The sequence below is a fragment of the Hyaena hyaena genome, unplaced genomic scaffold (genome assembly GCF_003009895.1).
Source record: "Hyaena hyaena isolate Hyena2069 unplaced genomic scaffold, ASM300989v1 scaffold_796, whole genome shotgun sequence".
NCBI classification, from domain to species: domain Eukaryota; kingdom Metazoa; phylum Chordata; class Mammalia; order Carnivora; family Hyaenidae; genus Hyaena; species Hyaena hyaena.
In genome coordinates, this window is record NW_024081429.1 from 433848 (window position 1) to 451458 (window position 17611).

The 17611-nt window shown below is 42.5% G+C and overlaps 2 protein-coding genes across 4 annotated transcripts in view; one reads left to right on the plus strand and one right to left on the minus strand.

Moving 5' to 3' along the window:
* The window catches only part of MCPH1 (microcephalin 1), a 270061-nt gene that overhangs the window by 154906 nt on the left and 97544 nt on the right, over window positions 1-17611 (plus strand). The gene's annotated exons all lie outside the window — the stretch shown is intronic.
* The window catches only part of ANGPT2 (angiopoietin 2), a 59144-nt gene that overhangs the window by 25243 nt on the left and 16290 nt on the right, over window positions 1-17611 (minus strand). For both annotated transcript variants that reach the window (XM_039219170.1, XM_039219169.1), the window contains exon 2: window positions 2265-2420. In XM_039219170.1, coding sequence (XP_039075101.1) covers window positions 2265-2420 — 156 coding nt within the window. The remainder of the gene's footprint in view (window positions 1-2264; window positions 2421-17611) is intronic.

Here is a 17611-nt window from a genome sequence, read left to right on the forward strand (position 1 = left end):
AAATAAATAAAAACATTAAAAAAAGAAAATAAATCATTGCTTTATGTCTTACACTTTATTACCATTATCGGAAAATATAAGAAATATTTACTCAACAGATTTTTTTTAAATGAGTTTGATTTCCCACTAGCTTTACTATCCAAAGGTGAGGGCTGTGACTTAAGCATTACTAATTTATTTTAAAAATTAACTACAGATATATTGCTGTATTGATACATTTACAGTAAAATTTTTGTCTTTACATTTTTAACTTGTATCACCTCTTGGGATTACAATTTTCATACCTTGTGAATCCATCATGTGATATATCTACTTTTCCTACACTGTTTTAATATTGTGGAAAGAGGCGGTAAAGAAGTAACTCCTTATTCTATCCTCAGATGAAAATATTTTATTCTCCTACCACTTCCTACTGTTGTCCCTGCTTTATCCAACAGTTCTTAAGGAGACAAGGAAAGAATGCCTGCACTGTTCTATATGTGATCTTATTACAGTTGGGAGGCTTACACTTTCTCTTACCTGGTGTCCCCTTCTGTCTAATGTCTGGCATTTCTTTCAGCTGAAGTAGCATATAGAAATAATGCATCACAGAAAGTGTTTACTATTAAATCTACTCTTTTTTTTTTTTTTTTTTTTGAGCATTACTTATACCTCATAGTAGGAAGGTACTAACTTCATAAGCTTATAAAGAAACCAGAAAGCAGATGTACCAATGTTGAGGCTTTAACTTGGAGCATCTCAATAAATTCCACCAACAGTACTTTTTTCCCACCTGGACTGTTCTTTTTTTTTTTTTTTTTTTAATGTTTATTTATTTCTGAAGGAGAGAGAGAGAGGGCGTGAGCAGGGGAGGGCCAGAGAGAGAAGGAGACACAGAATCTGAAGCAGGCTCCAGGCTCCCAGCTGTCAGCTCAGAGCCCAAGGTGGGGCTCAAACCCATGAACTGTGGGATCATGACCTGAGCTGAAGTCAGACACTTAACCGACCGAACCACCCAGGCACCCCTCCTACCTGGACTATTCTAACTCGGTCACAGGTTGTATGTCATTTGGCCAGACTCTGGATGAATTTTGTTTTAATGTTCTGATGTTCAGTGTCCTGCCCTTGATCTTTTGTTATTTTTGTATTTTTCTTTCCTGCTGCAATTAATCAGCAGCGCATAAAATCTGATAGCTAAAAGGGAACTTAGAAGCCAGTCGCAAGACAGCCCTCACTTGGTAGCTAAACTGCCGAGGCCATGTTCAGGTTCGTTCACCCAGGCGATGACAGAGCAGAGGCATCAGAGAGCTCAAGGCTTCATGCTGATGGCTCAGCCCTCTGTGCCGGAGGTGCTGCTGCTTGTAAACTCTTTGCTTCTTTGTCGATAAACTCATTCCACAAATGCTTTAACAGTTCTTTGAGATTTGGTTTTATCTTGAAAGTTAGATTTAGGAACAAAGTCACTTGGGTCGCTTGGGTGGCTCAGTTGGTTAAGTGTCCCACTCTTGATTTCAGTTCAGGTCATGATCTCCTGGTTGGGTGTGTGAATTTGAGCCCCATGTCAGGCTCCACTTTGATAGTGTGGAGCCTGTTTGAGGTTCTCTTTTTCCCTCTCTCTGCCCCGCCTTTCTATCTCCCTCTCTCTGTCTCCCTCCCTCTCTCTCTCTCTCTCTCTGTCTCAAGATAAATAAATGTAAAAAAAAAAAAAAAAAAAAAGAACAAAGTTTCTTGTACTCATTTTTTTAACATTTATTTATTTATTTTGAGAGAGAGTGAGTGAGTTTGGGGGACAGAGAAGGAGAAGGAGAGAGAGAATCCCAAGCAGGATACCCACTATCAGGACAGAGCCTAGCCTGAGGCTCGATCCCTCAACCGTAAGATCATGACCCAAGCCAAATTCACCCAGATGCTCAACTGACTGAGCCTCCCAGGCGCCCCAGTGCTTTTCAGTTCTTAAATGAAACGTTGAGGACTTATCAAGAGTCCAGAAGATCCCAGCAAGGCAGAGGAGAATTTATCTTATAGTTGTCAAGTATGCATCATATGAAATGATTTGAATGCCCTTAGTAGAAAAAAAATGTAATTTAACCTCAGCATTAAAAGTGAAAACATATTTTAAATTCTTGTCCAACCACAAATTGTTGATTTCTTATCAACTCATCTTTTTTTCTGCTGCACTCAAGCTTTCTTCACTTGTTCCGTCTTTAACTAAGTAGCCATGCGACATGATTTCTCGGTAGCAGTTACTGGCTGGACCATTATGTGTTTTCTGTTTCATTACTTACTTGTGCTTCGACATCTGTTAACTTCCGTGTTTGCTCCGCTGTTTGATTCAGTAAGTTTGTTCCTATTTCTATCATCACAGCCGTCTGGTTCTGTACTGCATTCTGTTGTATCTCTACCATTTCTTTCTTCATGTTGTCCTGGATATAAGTCTCAAGCTACAAAAAGAACATGAGTCACAAAGACAGTCATCAGTCAAATGATCAGAAACCTTATTCCTAAGTATTTTCCCTTTCCTTTAAAAAATCTGTTGGAAGACCTGTGCCTTGCTCTAATCTTGCTATATTTTGTTTATTCTTATCACTAGCAGTACATGCAGTAGTTGTCGTTGTGTGTTGACTTAAAATCTGGCAGCTTAGTAACATCATGTGTAGGAGACAAGGTGCTCATCGTTTTTGGTTACCTGTAGAAGCCTACACTGTGGCCGGCAGGGGAGGCAGTGTGGCCCCGACGCAGAAGCGAGGAGGCAGCTATGCCGTCCAGCAGACATTCTCCAGGCTGCAGCTCTATCCATATTAGACAGGAAATGAAAATTGGGTACTAAGAAGCATCACTGTTTCTCCCCCATTCTAGACATGTGGTTTCTTGAAATAGAGACTTTAGAAGTCTGTCTAAGACAGAGTATGAGGAAGGGCTCCCCTTTGGATTCCGCATAGCAGAATCACCCGTCACTTCGCATTCTGCTGCCCCCCCCCCCATTGCCCCTAACTTCCCTCTTACCTCGTTCATCACACATTAGACCTTCTGCGCTTTCCCCAACATACATGCATTTTTCACAAGTTCATCATTTTGTATACCAGCTGACTCGTAATCCTACACTACTTCCTTTACCTATTCACGTGGCCATGCATGTGGCCATGCCGGCTCATTGTAATATTTGCTTCAGCACAAGAGGGTGAAGAAGCTAACTTCACTGCCGAAGGTATAGATGTCTGTATCTTTGACAGTAAAATTACATATTGAAATATAAATTCAGGGCACCCAGGTGTGTGGGGAAGAGCACATGGACACCTGATCTCAGATTCTCCCTTGACTCTAGGGATGTTGCTTAGCTTTGTGGGCACCTGGTGACTCCGATATAAAATGGGATTTCTGATTGGTCAGAGGAACGTTTGAAGGATTAATGAAGCAATGCTTTTACATCCCTTGTGTGCATGCATAACTTTAGATGCTTAAAATATAATTTCCTTTCTTTTTTGTGTTTCATGGTGAGCCAATGACAGGAGCTACGGTTGTAGTCATTGACCCAAACTACTTTCATGTTAGCAGAAACCTCTGTTTTTCTTTCTTTTTCTCATAATTATAACTCGGAATTTTTTTTTTTATTAAATTGAAAGATGAGTATAAAAATGCTCATAATGCCTTTCTTTAAAACTTGTAATTCTCTGAGCAGAAACCATTCATAGAGTCAGTCATCAAACAGCATTTCTCCTAAAATGTTAACCAGAAAGTAATTCTGTGCTTCTGCCTGTAAGAGTGGGAAAACAGTGGGGCACCTGGGTGGCTCAGTCGGTTAGGCATCCGAATTCAGCACAGGTCATGATCTCATTTCCTGGGTTTGAGCCCCGTGTTGGGCTCTGTGCTGACAGCTAGCTCAGAGCCTGAAGCATGTTTCAGATTCTGTATCTCCCTCTCTCTCTTGCCCTTCCCTGCTCACACTGTCTCTCTCTCTCTCAGAAATAAATTTTAAAAAACATTAAAATTTAGGGGCGCCTGGGTGGCTTAGTTGGTTAAGCGTCCGACTTTCACTTAGTTGATTAAGCGTCCGACTTTCACTTAGGTCATGATCTCGTGGTTCTTGGGTTCGAGCCCCGCGTTGGGCTCTGTGCTGACTGCCAGCTCAGAGCCTGGAGCCTGTTTCAGTCTGTGACTCCCTCTCTCTCTGACCCTCCCCTGCTCACGCTGTCTCTCTCTCTCTCCTAGAAATAAATAAAACATTAAAAATTAAAAAAAAACATTAAAAAAATTTTTTTTAATTAAAAAAAAAGAGTGAGAAAACAGAAGGGGAAGGGTGGAGTTTCTCCCTCATGGGTCAAGTGCTGCTTTGTTGGTACAACTAATTATTTTTGTTTTAACATTTTAAACTTTTTTTGAGAGAGAGAAAGAGAGTGGGGGTTGGACAGAGAGAGAGGGAGAAAGAATCCCAAGAAGGCTCCACACCCAGCACAGAGCCCAGTGAGGGGCTTGATCTCCCAACTGTGAGGTCATGACCTGACCCAAAATCAAGAGTCAGACGCTTAACTGACTGTGGTGTCTTGACTGGTACTGTAAGTCTTAGAATCCGCGTTAGAACTTTACGTTGTCTGCTTCTGTTGCTTGCTTGCCATGGATTCTGTCCCTACTCCTGTGTGCTTCCCATCTCCCTCCACGCTGGTTGTCGTGAGGGTGGATGGTCACTCCCTGGTTCTCCCGTGGTCCCTGGGAGGGTGACATAGCATGAAGCCTGACAACTACTACACGGCTCTGATCATTTGTAAAATCTTTTCGTTGAAGCCTTTCTCTGTAGGAAGCAGAACAGATGAGACCACTGTAAAAAAATGAAATCAGGTGCTATTTATTACTTGGCAGCCCAGGAAATAGCTCTAGTGTAGACTTCATAAAACCTGGAGAGCAAAGCCCTTGTCGGCCCTGCATTAACTAGCGTAAGCTTTTTAGTGGCTGTGTCCTTTCTTAATTTATTCTTCTTCCCTTCCCCCGCCTTTTTAAAATTGTAACTTTTATGATTTAAATAGATAATTTATGAGAACTCAAAGAAGTTTGTTATTTCTTCTTTCCCTCTCTCTCTCTCTCTCTCTCTCTCGTTCACACACACTCTCACACACACAGACTTTCTCTCTCTCTCATCACCAAGGGAGTAATAGAATTTTTGAGGTTAAAGTTAAAGCCATATAAGTCATCGAGAGGAGTTGTCTTAGTTACTCTTAACACCCAGCAAAGATAATATTTAGAGAGACTTATTCTGGGAAGTTTGGACTCATTAAAGATATACTCAAGCTGGAGTTTGGTTGAAGTCCATACTCCAAAGTCAAAACTTATAAACTAGTATAAATAAAGGTGTTACTCTTCTTATTGATTTTAGTAGTTAAGAACTAAATAAAAATGATTTTGCCCTTTGTCGCTCTAAGTCACACAATTGGAGGAAGAAAATAGGTCCTAGAGTCCCCCCACCACCCCATTTTAGAACTACTGAGTGAAATGTGGTCACAACCATCAAGAGACATGAGAAGCTTGTTTATAATTTGATATTTTTACAGTCCAGTTCCCGTTTAAAATTAGACTCAGGAACTAAAAAGATCCCAATATTTACAGGGGAAAAAAAGTTTATTGCCGTAACTTTTTTCTAAGCTCTAAAACAATAGAATACAAAATGTCTTTTTAAGTCATTATTTTTCAGCTTTTCAGAATTACAAAGTATCTGAGTATGGTGTGTGTGTGTGATCTTACACTGAAGCAAATTACAGATTCACGCATATATGAGTTGTGTGGGTGTAGATAGATCTTATTTATATTGTCTATATGTGTATAATGTCTCTGTACAGTATATGCAGCTAAATAAAGTAAAAATCTACATGCTACTGACCCAGTATCTAATTGAAATCTTTGGCAAGAAAGTGGAACAGAAACAAATACCAAGAAGTAGACATTTGTGTGTGGATTTGTAAAAAGATGTGTGCTCTCACGCTTGAAGCAGTGAAGATAAAATAAGATTTTAAGAGAAATGGATGCTGTGACAGTTGAGTACTCTTTAACAACAGAGAAGAAGGTATTTAGTCCCAGGACTACACAAGAAAAACCGCAATCACTGTGGTTAAGGTCTGCTGCTCCCTGCCGACGCCCCCTGCTCCTGTGTCCACTCTTCCCATGGGCTCCGGGTACCCGGGACCTTACACGCACAGGCTAGGACTGGCTGTTGAGAACCTCACTTTCCCTGCCTTTTGCTGCTTTTCTAGTTTATTTCCCTGGAACGTATTTCTGTTTAGTGTCACTTATTTTTGTTGCCTGCAACTGAAACCCAGAAATAGAGTAACCTGCCTAAATGCAATTCCATTCTGGTAGAAGGAGGTCTTAGTTCCAGGGAAAACATGGGATGAATAAGATCTCTGCTCCCTTGGGGTACCTGGGTGGCTCAGTCACTAAAGCATCCAACTTCAGCTTAGGTCAGGATCTCACAGTCCGTGGGTTCAAGACCTACGTCGGGCTCTGTGCTGACAGCTCAGAGCCTGGAGTCTGTTTGATTCTGTGTCTCCCTCTCTCTCTGCCCCTCCCCTGCTTGTGCTCTCTTTCTCTCAATATATACAAATAAATCTTTTTAAAAAATAACTTTAAAAAAAGAGAGATCTCTACTCCTGTTGGCGGTGTCCTGCTCCACTCTCCTTGGGCAGCTGTTTCCATCTCTGTCGTCCGCACTTAGCCATCTTATCAGAACAGTCCTGAGATACTTGAGCCTCCCAGGGGACGTGGCTCTTCCTCATTTCACACGGGTGTCTTCACACACTCATGTTTTGCAGGGATGTTTGACATTGCTTTCATGTCAGAAGACGATGTATGCAGTGATGCTGACTTGTGGGTCCAGGTACTCCCCAAAAGTCCCAGAGTCCCCATTACAGTTGGAAAGGAGGCACAGACGTTAACTTTTGCCCCATTCTTGAATTGTTGGTCTAAGCACTGGAAGTGTAGGTCCCTGAGCGGTTTCTGTTTCCTTAGAATTCAAGTGAATTATCCAAATTCAGTTAACGTTTCAAGGCTATCACTGGCATAATGGTTGCATAGATTGTGGCCCAGTATTGGTTTGATTTGCTAAGAGAGATTGCACTCGAAACACAGTCTTTAAAAATGGGCCACACGTTGAAGTTCAAGCAACCGTAGTAAACTGCTTTAACATACATAGAGATAAGTATTTTTTTTAATGTAAAATGTGTCCTGAAGTTTTTGATTACTCTTTTGACGTTTGGGACGATTATATTTGACAGGAAAAATGAGTCTGTTTGCAAGGTAACCATGGCAGATTGATTATATATGAAAATGGTTCCATTGCTATCTTTGATCTCACCAAGATTATCATTTTTTTCGACCAAAAGGAAAGTAATCTTGAAATTGGCTGGGCAAAGGAAAACATAGTGTACAAAAACTATCGCCAACTTTGAGATTTTGATCTTGGTCCTGTACCAACTATATAGTCCTGGTTGAGAGAGAGTTTCTATTTAAATACAGCTTCATGTCCTGATAGCTTTTAATTAAGTGGTTTTTGTCCATCTGAATGATCTAACCTTGCTAGGAAAGGTTTCACTGGAAATGTTTTATTCTCTAGCATTTCCATTTAGAAACAAGTTACTGTAACTGTTCTCTCATGTACACACACATCCCCAAAAACGATTTTTTTTCCCTACCTTAGTAATCCTTCCTGACTTGATCCCTTCTCCCGCCCCACCCCCACCCCCCGCCCCACTGTCTGGGTCTTCTGGATTGTCACACAGCCCCTGACTGTCCTCTGGCAACCCCACCCTGAGTGCTGTGGTCACTCTGGAGCTCAGGCCCCTCCCTCGCGGCTGTGCCTGTAAGGTGAAGTGCAGACCCCTGCTTGGCGGCATAGACTCCTCTACCTGTGCTCTCTCTTCTCCCAGCCTGCTGCACTCTGCGCACACCTTGCATCAGGCTGTGTGAGAACCCTTAGGCTGCTTCATATCTCCAGCGTTTGCCTGCGTCTCCCTTGGCCTGGGCCCTTGCCCCTCTGAGGTCATGGCCTCCCCCATCGCGAGCCCTCCTGAAAGGTCTCCACTGCACTGTGCTGTGTTTAGATACCAAAAAGAACATTTTGTACTTGTTTTTCATTGATTCTTAAACCCCCTGATAGTATAGATTTATGTTCTCATTTCTAAATCGCTTATTCTCCTTTCTGCCTCTTCAATCCGTGCATTGGAGGCCTCTAATTTATTATGTATCTCATTTATTGCATTTTTTAATTCTTCATGCTTATTTTTATTTTCCATTCTGTCTGTAGCCATAGTTTCTTTGATGTCCCCTATGTTTTTTTTCAAGCCCAGCTATTAATTTTACCATTATTATTCTAAAATCTTGTTCAGTTATGCTGCTGATATCTGTTTTGAGCAGCTCATTAGCTGTCATTTCTTCTTGGAGTTTCTTTGGAGGAGAGCTGTTTCGTTTCGTCATTTTAGTTAGCTTTCCGGCTCTTGTTGGTTTTAAAGACCTGTTAATGCTCTCTGCATCTATGAGCGCTGCTATATCCAAGAACACTCTTTGACTGTCCAGGGCCTATCCTTTCAGAGAGTGTTTTTTGAACGGTATCTCTTGGTCTCTCTTGTTGGGACCTTGGTTATTTTATTTTCCTATTCGTAGTGATATTTGGGACTCTCCACCTTGTGTACTCTGGCTTGTTTCTTGAGGTAGCCGTTAGAAGGCTTTCTCAGTGGATTCTGCGTCCTTTTTCTCCCAATCTCTCAGGTTTTGTAAGGTTTCAATGGCTTCAGATCTTTTCCGTATGATGTATGGGCGCGAGTGCAAGTACGGAGCCCCTTACTTCTCCGCCATCTTGCCCCCTCTCCGATTTATGTTCTCATTTGCTTGGGATGTGGAATTCCGGAGCCGGCCCTCAGCCACACTCCTAGTAACAACAGTCGAAGCCTTTGCTCTTACAATTAGTTTGAAAACTTGGATGCAAGATTATTAAATCCAGGGATTTTCAGTTTAGAAGGCTTTTGACCTAATGTTCTTGGTTCCCTGGCATGAAGAAACTGAAACATCTTTTGAGGTTTTCAGACAGAAAAGTGGCAAAATGGGCTTTCTGCCCACTCCTTATAAAGTGTGTGATGGTTGTTGTGTTTGTTTGTTTTGTTTTTAATCGAGCTTTTGCTTCTAAGTAGTTACATACTCAGCAGTATTTAAGCAGACATGAAAGAGGCGAAGTCTGAGAGATGTGTGACTCCAGGCAAATGTTTGTCCTCTGACACACTTGTAGGACTTGGGTGGGGGACAGATATGTTTGTCTGTGCATTTGGAGATAATGTTCAGATGCCCCGTGAGCTGGAAAGTTCTCTGTTTCTTCTTTGTATGGATACCATACTTGACTTTATCTAGCCTAGAAAAGCAGTTATCAAAGCCATGTGCCTTCCATGGACTGTCACTAATTTGGGCTCTTTCTCTCCACGGCCAGTGAAAGGTGCTTCAGGAAACAGGGGAAGCATGGACCTGCTGGGAAGGGTTTTCCAGGTTGTTAACAAGTAAACTTGTCTCCATCCACTGTCGCTTTGTGGACCCCCCCCTCCCCCACAGACGGTCTTCTGGGCACTTCCTGTAACTAACTTGTTCTGATCTATTTTTTCAGGGTTTTTTTTCCCCTATTAATAATTTAAGAATGACTTTTGTTATCTGATACTGTGTCTAGAATACCCCTTTCCTGTTTTCACTGGTCATGAAGAGACTAAAAGTGTGCTTGTTGAGGGCTATAAACTTGAAGACGTGGTACAGAATCGAGCTTCTGGCCCCAGTTGATGCCATGCTTAACGTTCATAGCTTGTCGCTCACTGCCTGTGACTGAGAAATTGTAAAAGGTTTGAATACACCATTCCATCTGGGCTCGCTCAGGCCGTATTTCTTTGCTATTATTTGTGAGTGTGATTACATATCCCTTTTTGTTATTTAACTGGGGGGTTTTTATCATGTAAGCTCACATCTCTTTGCTTCTTTGTATGTCTCTCATACCATCACCCTAGAATCTAAGGAGAAAGTATATTTTTCTCCTCAAGGCATTCTAGTCATTTCCTAGTGAAAAACATGGCTATTTTCTTCCTCAATAGCAGCCATTTAAAATATATGTGAGCTTAAATATACTGAAGCCAGTATAGTAACATAAATTTGTTTGGCCATTTCATACGGGAAAAAGTGTCATGTTTTACTTATGTGTGGCTTTTTAATGGGTTCTTAAGGTACATATATACTTACTCAAATATTTACTAGTACTTTGACTCACAACATCTTTTTTTTTAATGTTTACTTATTTTTGAGAGAGAGAGAGAGAGAGACAAAGCATGAGGGGGGTGGGTCAGAGAGAGAGAGGGAGACACAGAATCTGAAACAGGCTCCAGGCTCTGAGCTGTCAGCACAGAGCCCAACGCAGGGCTCAAACTCATGAACCATGAGATCATGACCTGAGTCAACTTAACCAACTCAGCCACCCAGGCGCCCCTCTGGCTCACAACATCTTCTAAGTACTCATAAGTCGAGTAAATGAATGCTGCAGATACTGTAAGGTGATGTATATGATTATATAAAGCAAGAATGGCAATTGCAATTTACAGTTGCAAAATGATTGTATAGATGTTCACTTCTTTATATAAACATATAAATATATTTCTGTATGTACTAAATATATATTTCTTTGTATATTAATATATTTCACTTGGTTCTCTTACTTCTGTGGCTTGGTTTCCCCCCAAACCAGAGCCAGGGACAAAGGCATGCATGCAGGAAGTTTATTTAGAAAGTGGTCGCAGGGAACAGCCATGAGAGATCGGCGAAGACAGCAGGGAGGCTGAGGCCTGTCCAGACCTGGACTTGGTTGGTCACTGCTGTGACAGTGACCAGTGACAAACCCCACAGTGACCTTCTGTGGGTCTGTAGGAAATGTGTTTCAAGACCGAACCATCCACTCTCCACCTGTGGCAAAGAAGGGAAGGCTCCCATCCCTCTGGGCAAGGATAGCCTCTAGGGCATCGGCCGTGTCACACCTTGGGGATGCTTGCAGGTGCCCTGGAGAGGCTGGGGTGGCATCCCCAGCCAGCTTGGGGTCCTACGCTGGCCCCGCCAGGCCTGGGTGTGGTTAGAGGAGGTGTTCTGGAGACAGCAGTGTGGTGCTCCGGCCCGACTCCCAGATGAGAAAACTGAGGTCAGAGCCTTCCTGTGCTTGGCCCCCACAGTGCCACAGACCAGAGCTGCTGGGACAGAGGGTGAGGTCAAGAAGCAGTGGCACCCGACTCGTGTCACATGGGCTCCTTGGGTGGAGCCCAGGCAGCAGCGGTCCTGTGCAGTGGGAGCTTGGAACCTGCTGACGTCGAGCTGCAGGGAGAGCTGCCCTTGGGAGCAGCCATTCTGGGGATGACAGTGCCTGAGACCCTGGGGAAAGGGCGTGGCTGGAGGCCAGAATGCCAGGCACCATCCCCGCGACCCCCAAGCCTGACAAGGGTGTAGCCGCTGAAGCCACTGAGAGCTTCACTTCCAAAGTCAGCAAACCCTGTCCACACATTAGACATTTGGCAGACCTCTGCGCTGTCTAGTTCTCGGGATATTTTGTTCTCAGCTCATGAGATACCGGTGACGCTTCCTGGAGGCAGAGAGGGAATAGAAAACTATTCTCTTCTTTATGAAGTGAACCGAATTATCAGCGATTGCAGTGGAAACTGCAATTGCTGTTGCAATTCCGTTCTGGGGATGAGATTGATGCATTTTTCTACAGTGTACTGGAGATTTCTTTTTTAATGAAACCAGCATGTTCTTGCCTCTCTAAAAATTAAGGTGCACTGAGAGAAAAGATGAAGTAAGCCAATATTTCAGTGTCTTTCTTTGGCAGATAGTACCTTTGAAACAGTGTATTCACAGACATGCATCTATATAAACACACGTATGTCCTCATGTGTGGAGATAGAAAGATACAAATGTATGCATTTTCACTCCTCTCTGGCATAATAGGCTGTCAAAAGCTGAGGGGAGAAGGGCTTTAGAACTCAGTAATACTGTCTCTCACTTAATGAACCAGGGTACCAGGGCCTGGATTAGCTCTCAGCGGAGTGAAGATTAGCACCCTGCTTGCCCAGGTCCGCGTCCTGCACTCTCACCACTGCACTGATATTCCTGTGCTCAGCTAAAAAAAACATGCCCCCAGATGTTTCCACTGTTACTTTTTCACTTCTGCCACGAAGGATTCAGATCCCAAAGCTTGTCTACGACTTTTGCCTGCCCTGTTTCTGCCGCCTCTTTCCGTATTCAGGTGGCTTTGCTGAAATCCTGTAGAGATTTCTAGGGACAAGACAGAGTGATCGTCTTTGTAGTAGGCTTCTTTTTTTCTTTTACTAGCACAGTTCCTATGCAGGTGTCACGGAAAGGAGGGAAAAGACTGGAGGAATTTAAATGACTTTTGTCTTACAGATACTTCAAAAGCAAACTACTTCTTTAAAAAGAAGTCTGGAAGCCTGTGTAGTCTCTTTCACAGAAAGGTGGGGGACAGGGATTTGGGAATGCAGTGGGCATGCCTGGGGAGTCCCAGGACTGGGCCTTGAGCGCCCTGCTCAGTGTTGGCACATCAGAGCAGACTGTCAGCCAAGCGCTCTGCTAGCAAGCCCAAAGCTGGAGAGAATTTTGGGGAGAAAACACTGGAAACCTCTCAAAGGACACTGCATCGGTTTGCATGAGAATTTAGCAGTAAAATATTTCACCTTCTGTATATGATTGTACCACTGACACACTGTCAGCAAGATGTATTTTTATGGTATTTTCTCACTGTGGCTGATAGCTGTCTTCTGAACTGTTTCATATTCTCACATCAGTGTGGCTGCTGTGGATTAACGTAAATGGAGACTATATATATTTGTATACGCTCTTCACCGATTTGACGTTTCTGTGAGCAAAGCATGATGGAGCCTTGTGTGTACAGTTGGGGAGGGCTGTGCAAGTTTCCTTCTGCGTCTTCTGCTAAGGTTGAACAAGGCCCCCTGAACCACACACGACAGTTGCTGCAGTAGTAATCATGGGAAATATTTAGGCAAGTGTGTTTTCTTCATTTTGATTTTCCTTGTCATAAAGCTGTAGCTGCAGCTTTTTTAATTTCATGATTTAATAGCAGCTCAAGTTCACATTTTTCTGAACCATTTAGGAGGGAAAGTGTACCTCTCCTAAAGTCTGATATTAGATTACCTCTCATTTGACCTCTGGTTCAGTCTTCATTCTCACAAGCTTTTAAAGCTACAGATTTTCATATCTATTAATGTACTTCAGTGGCCTGTGTGCACGTGCTTTAAGAAAGTGCACACTTACCTGAGCTTTGCGGGAGCAAAGGGATCACCCTTTTTTTTTTTTATCTCACATTAGAAAATACAAATTGTTTAATTAGACTACGTTAAATTTTTAAAGCTGAACATCAGTTTTTAAGGCAGCAATGCATTTCTAAAATGTTATTTATTTTGAGAGAGAGAGAGCATGCACGAGGTAGGCAAAGGGGAAAGGAAGGAGGGGCAGAGGGAGGGACAGAGAGAATCCCAAGCAGGCTCCGTGCTGTCAGCACAAAGCAGATGGAGGGGCTTAGTGTCACCAACCGTGACCATGAGATATGACCTGAGCAGAAACCAAGAGTGGGATGCTTAACCGACTGAGCTGCCCAGGCGCCCCAGCAGTGATGCATTTTTAAGCATGTTAGCAACTTATTTTAAATCTGAGCAACAGTAATTTTTTTTTCTAGTCAACCACAGTACAGCAAAAACAAAATAATAGTCAGTGCCCAAATTATGTGACAAGACAGAATAGTAAGACTTTTTTTTTAAACTAATTTTAAGTGTTCCTTCATTTCTTGATCTGAAATTTGATAAGTGTATTAAGTATATTTCAAAGTATTTTCTGTCCACCTCTGAAATGTTGACAGCCAAGTGGGACTGCTGTTCTCTTTGGAAGGCCAGACAAGAGCTCTGAGTACATTCCCCTTCTGTCTGTGGCTCGCAGTGCAGGGAAGCTCTTCCAGAGGCCACACACACAGTGCTCTGGGCACGGCTGCACTTTGACTCCGGGAGAACAGAGCCTCAGCTGGGAACTGCAAATAGTGATTATGACTTTGGACAAATCAGTGAGCTTCTAATTATGTCTTCCAAGGCCTGCTGACCTGAAATAAGAGAGTATCTTGCTACAAAATATATGTTGTTCCAAACTTCTCTTTTACAAATTACCAGTTCAGGGATGATGCTTCTGATTCATTTTTGGAGGGAATTTTATTTCCATCTTTTGTTTCAAGGGCATACCATTCATATATTGGGGGAGTCACTTTCTCTCCAGTTGTTGAGTAAGAACAGATAAGCAAAATCTGGCCATAAAATGAAGGTGTCACTGCTTCATATGGAGTTTAAATGTATGTTATTCTATTTCTGTACAACTACGTATTCTAAAGTAACTTTTGCATAGAGTTTCAGTCTAAGAAGAAATTCTTTTAAATAAAGGCACCGATATGGCATATAGAAGTATATACTGTGCAGTATAATAACCTCTCTTACATACTAACATGCTGTATGTAAAGTCTGTCGATCTGTCCAAATAAAGAGGACTTGAGATATGTTTTACAGCCAATTCTATGATTCCAGATTGAAACCGCAAAATAACATTCCTTGATGAGCACTTTCCACTAGGTCCTTTCTCATAATAGAATGATTATTTTGATTTATCAGTGTTGCCCTTTGGGAGCTGATTTGATGTGTTAATGTACTGCAATTCAGTATATAAAAATAACAGAATAGATTGCCGGTAAAATGAAATGCTGTCACAAGCAGCAATGAGCAAAAAGAAGTCACGTAAAAGAATACTTATTACGTGATCCCATTTACATCTGGTTCAAGAATAGACCAAACCTGCTGATGGTGACCCAAGTCAGAGTGACGATCGTGGTGGGGGCTGTTGTGGGGGAGCAGAGTGGGCACAAGAAGTCATTAACGCGAGAGGAAAGAATCAGGAGGGGAATTTCCGGGGTGCTGGAAATATCTTATATCTTTACATGAGTAAATTCATATTTTATAAGTTCACGAAGCTGTCGACTTAAGATTAGTACACTTTTTATACTCCTCTGAGTTTTAGACCTCAATTTTTTTTTAAGGAAGGGATCTTAAAAATGAAATGTTTGACAAATTTTGCTGTGACACCATGACCCTTACTTGTTGTGAGTGATTTTATTTACATCTGTGTGCAGCTTTCATCTGGTTGTTCCTAAATACTGCCTTAAAAAGTGAACTTTGAAAAAGCAATTTCACAGCGACTGCAGAGAGCTATAGATTAAACTGTTCCAGCTGCTCAAAGAGGGTTAAAAGTATTCAGTTAGGTAAATTAGTAATTTAACATTCGGAAACTCAATTCTTTCCGGATCAAGCATAAAAGGCATTTGCTCTTGGAAGACCAAGAAAGAATTCATGCAGTTCCCATTAGTCTAAAAATAAATAATAAATAAATAAATGTCTGAGTCATGGGTTGCATTTTGTTGAAGTTCAGTGGCTTCAAGTGTAGGAAGAAAATGATTTATTCTCTGAGTAGCTGAGCCACCCATCACCCATTAGAATGAATACAAAATTACTCTGACAAAAGTAAAATACATGAATTTGTCCATAGAATTTAATCACGTTTTAAGTTATCCCAGTTCAAGTCTTTCCTGCTTGAGCAACCTGATAAAAACCTGAGTAGAATAGCTTTGTGTTGCATTAAAGTGGGGAAGAGGTGGTGATTTTTGTGAACTTATCGTGGATTGCCATGCTGGTACAGATTTGGAGACTTATACACATAAGGCTGTGAATTCTAGCTCAGCTACTAGCTACCAAGTCAACTTTTTTTTTTTTTTAACCTCACATATCTCATTGGCAAATCAGGTTTGTAAATACCCTCCTGAGCTATGTTGGCATGAAAACTGAATGAAAGAAATTAGCACAGTTCCCAAACTGTCTGCCAAGGTACCCTGGGTCCCTGCAGCGAACTCCTAGGAGCAGTGAGAGGTAGTTTAGTATTCAAGGGAAACCCAACAGTACTTAACATCTATCAGCCACTAGAAAATTAGTATTTCAAAGTAGCATGCAGTTTCAACGCAATTGGATTATGCCTCTGTGTGAAGCTGGGTGTTTGGTGGTTGCTGCTGAAAGAGGTGAGTGTGGCATGAACATCAGCATGGAATTTGAAATGAGGTGGGCGATGTCCAGCTGAGCCGTGCCTGACTGACCGGTACACACCACTGGTAAACAGTTGGAGTTACTTAAGGTTTAGAACGTCCTTATAGCATCTTGCATATGATAGGGTGCACACTCAGTCTAACCTCTTTCCTCCCTTCAGTCCACATATTGTCTTTAATTGCGGTCTCTCTGATTTCCGATGTTTATTGTGAAATCAGTAAATTGATAAGACCAATACTTGACTACTCCTAACTTCTAAAACCATTAACAAAAACAGGCCTGTTTCTTGCAAGCTGGTTGGTGGGCGCCACCTGTCTCCTGTCTCCTTCCCAGCTTTCCAAAGTGTGCATGCTGCATCCTAGCGTGCTGCAGAGGGGCGTCCTCAGAGCAGCGAGCCTGCTCCGCAGGGTAGCACGGCCGCCTTGGCCCGGTGCGATTTTGGTCGTGTAGGGCTAGCTGAAGGACAGAATGGTCCAGTTTCACAAAGTATGGTGGTCCATTTCTGCATGTAATTTATAGTTTGCTTGCCTGCCTTTCTCACTTGTTGAAAATTGAACTACTTTTATAACATGCAGAAAGGCCAAATTTACTTGAGCACCAAAGCAGTTTGGGAAGTAACTTCTCAGTGTGATTCTCCAAATGCTTGTGGTAAAAGTACAAGGGACTTGAATCATTTTCCCATAATTAGTTTCAGTTCTGGAGGTCTGCCCCTTCTCCCTAACCCTACTGCCTTGCATGCATGTCTCTTCCAATGGAAGCTAGTGGAAAATTCCTATCCCCTTTCACTCCATTGCCACGAGTTATAAAAAGCATGTCATTCAGAACTGACTTTTTCTTCTGCATGCTTGAATTTTTATTCACAATTCAAAGGGGAAAAATTATTTCAGGAGTTATTTCTCTTTCAGTGGGGTGAGAGGCCCAGCATCGCTTTGAGCCACCATAGATTGCCTGACTCTAGGGGTCAACCGTTTATATCAAGGAGTGCTTTTTGAGTGATGGTACATGCTGATGTCGCACACCTCCACCTCCTTTTCATACGTATGGTGGCACTCATTCAAACAGGTGACCTAACGCACGTCTTCACTGACTGTTCCAGTGTGAACAAGCTCACATGCAAGTGAGAAAGAGGCAGTGGGAATGAGGGCTGAGAGGGCACAGGAAGTGGGGATGAGAGGTGAGAGGGCACAGGAAGCGGGGATGAGAGGTGAGAGGGCACAGGAAGTAGGAATGAGGGGTGAGGGGGCAGAGGAAGTGGGAATGAAGGATGAGGGGACACAGGAAATGGGACTGAAGGCTGAGGGGGCACACAGGAAGTAGAGTGAGGGAGCACAGGAAGTGGGAATGAGGGATGAAGGGGCATAAGAAGTGGGACTAAGGAGTGAGGGAGTACAGGAAGTGGGAGCGAGGGGCGAGGGGGCACACAGGAAGTGGGAGCGAGGGGC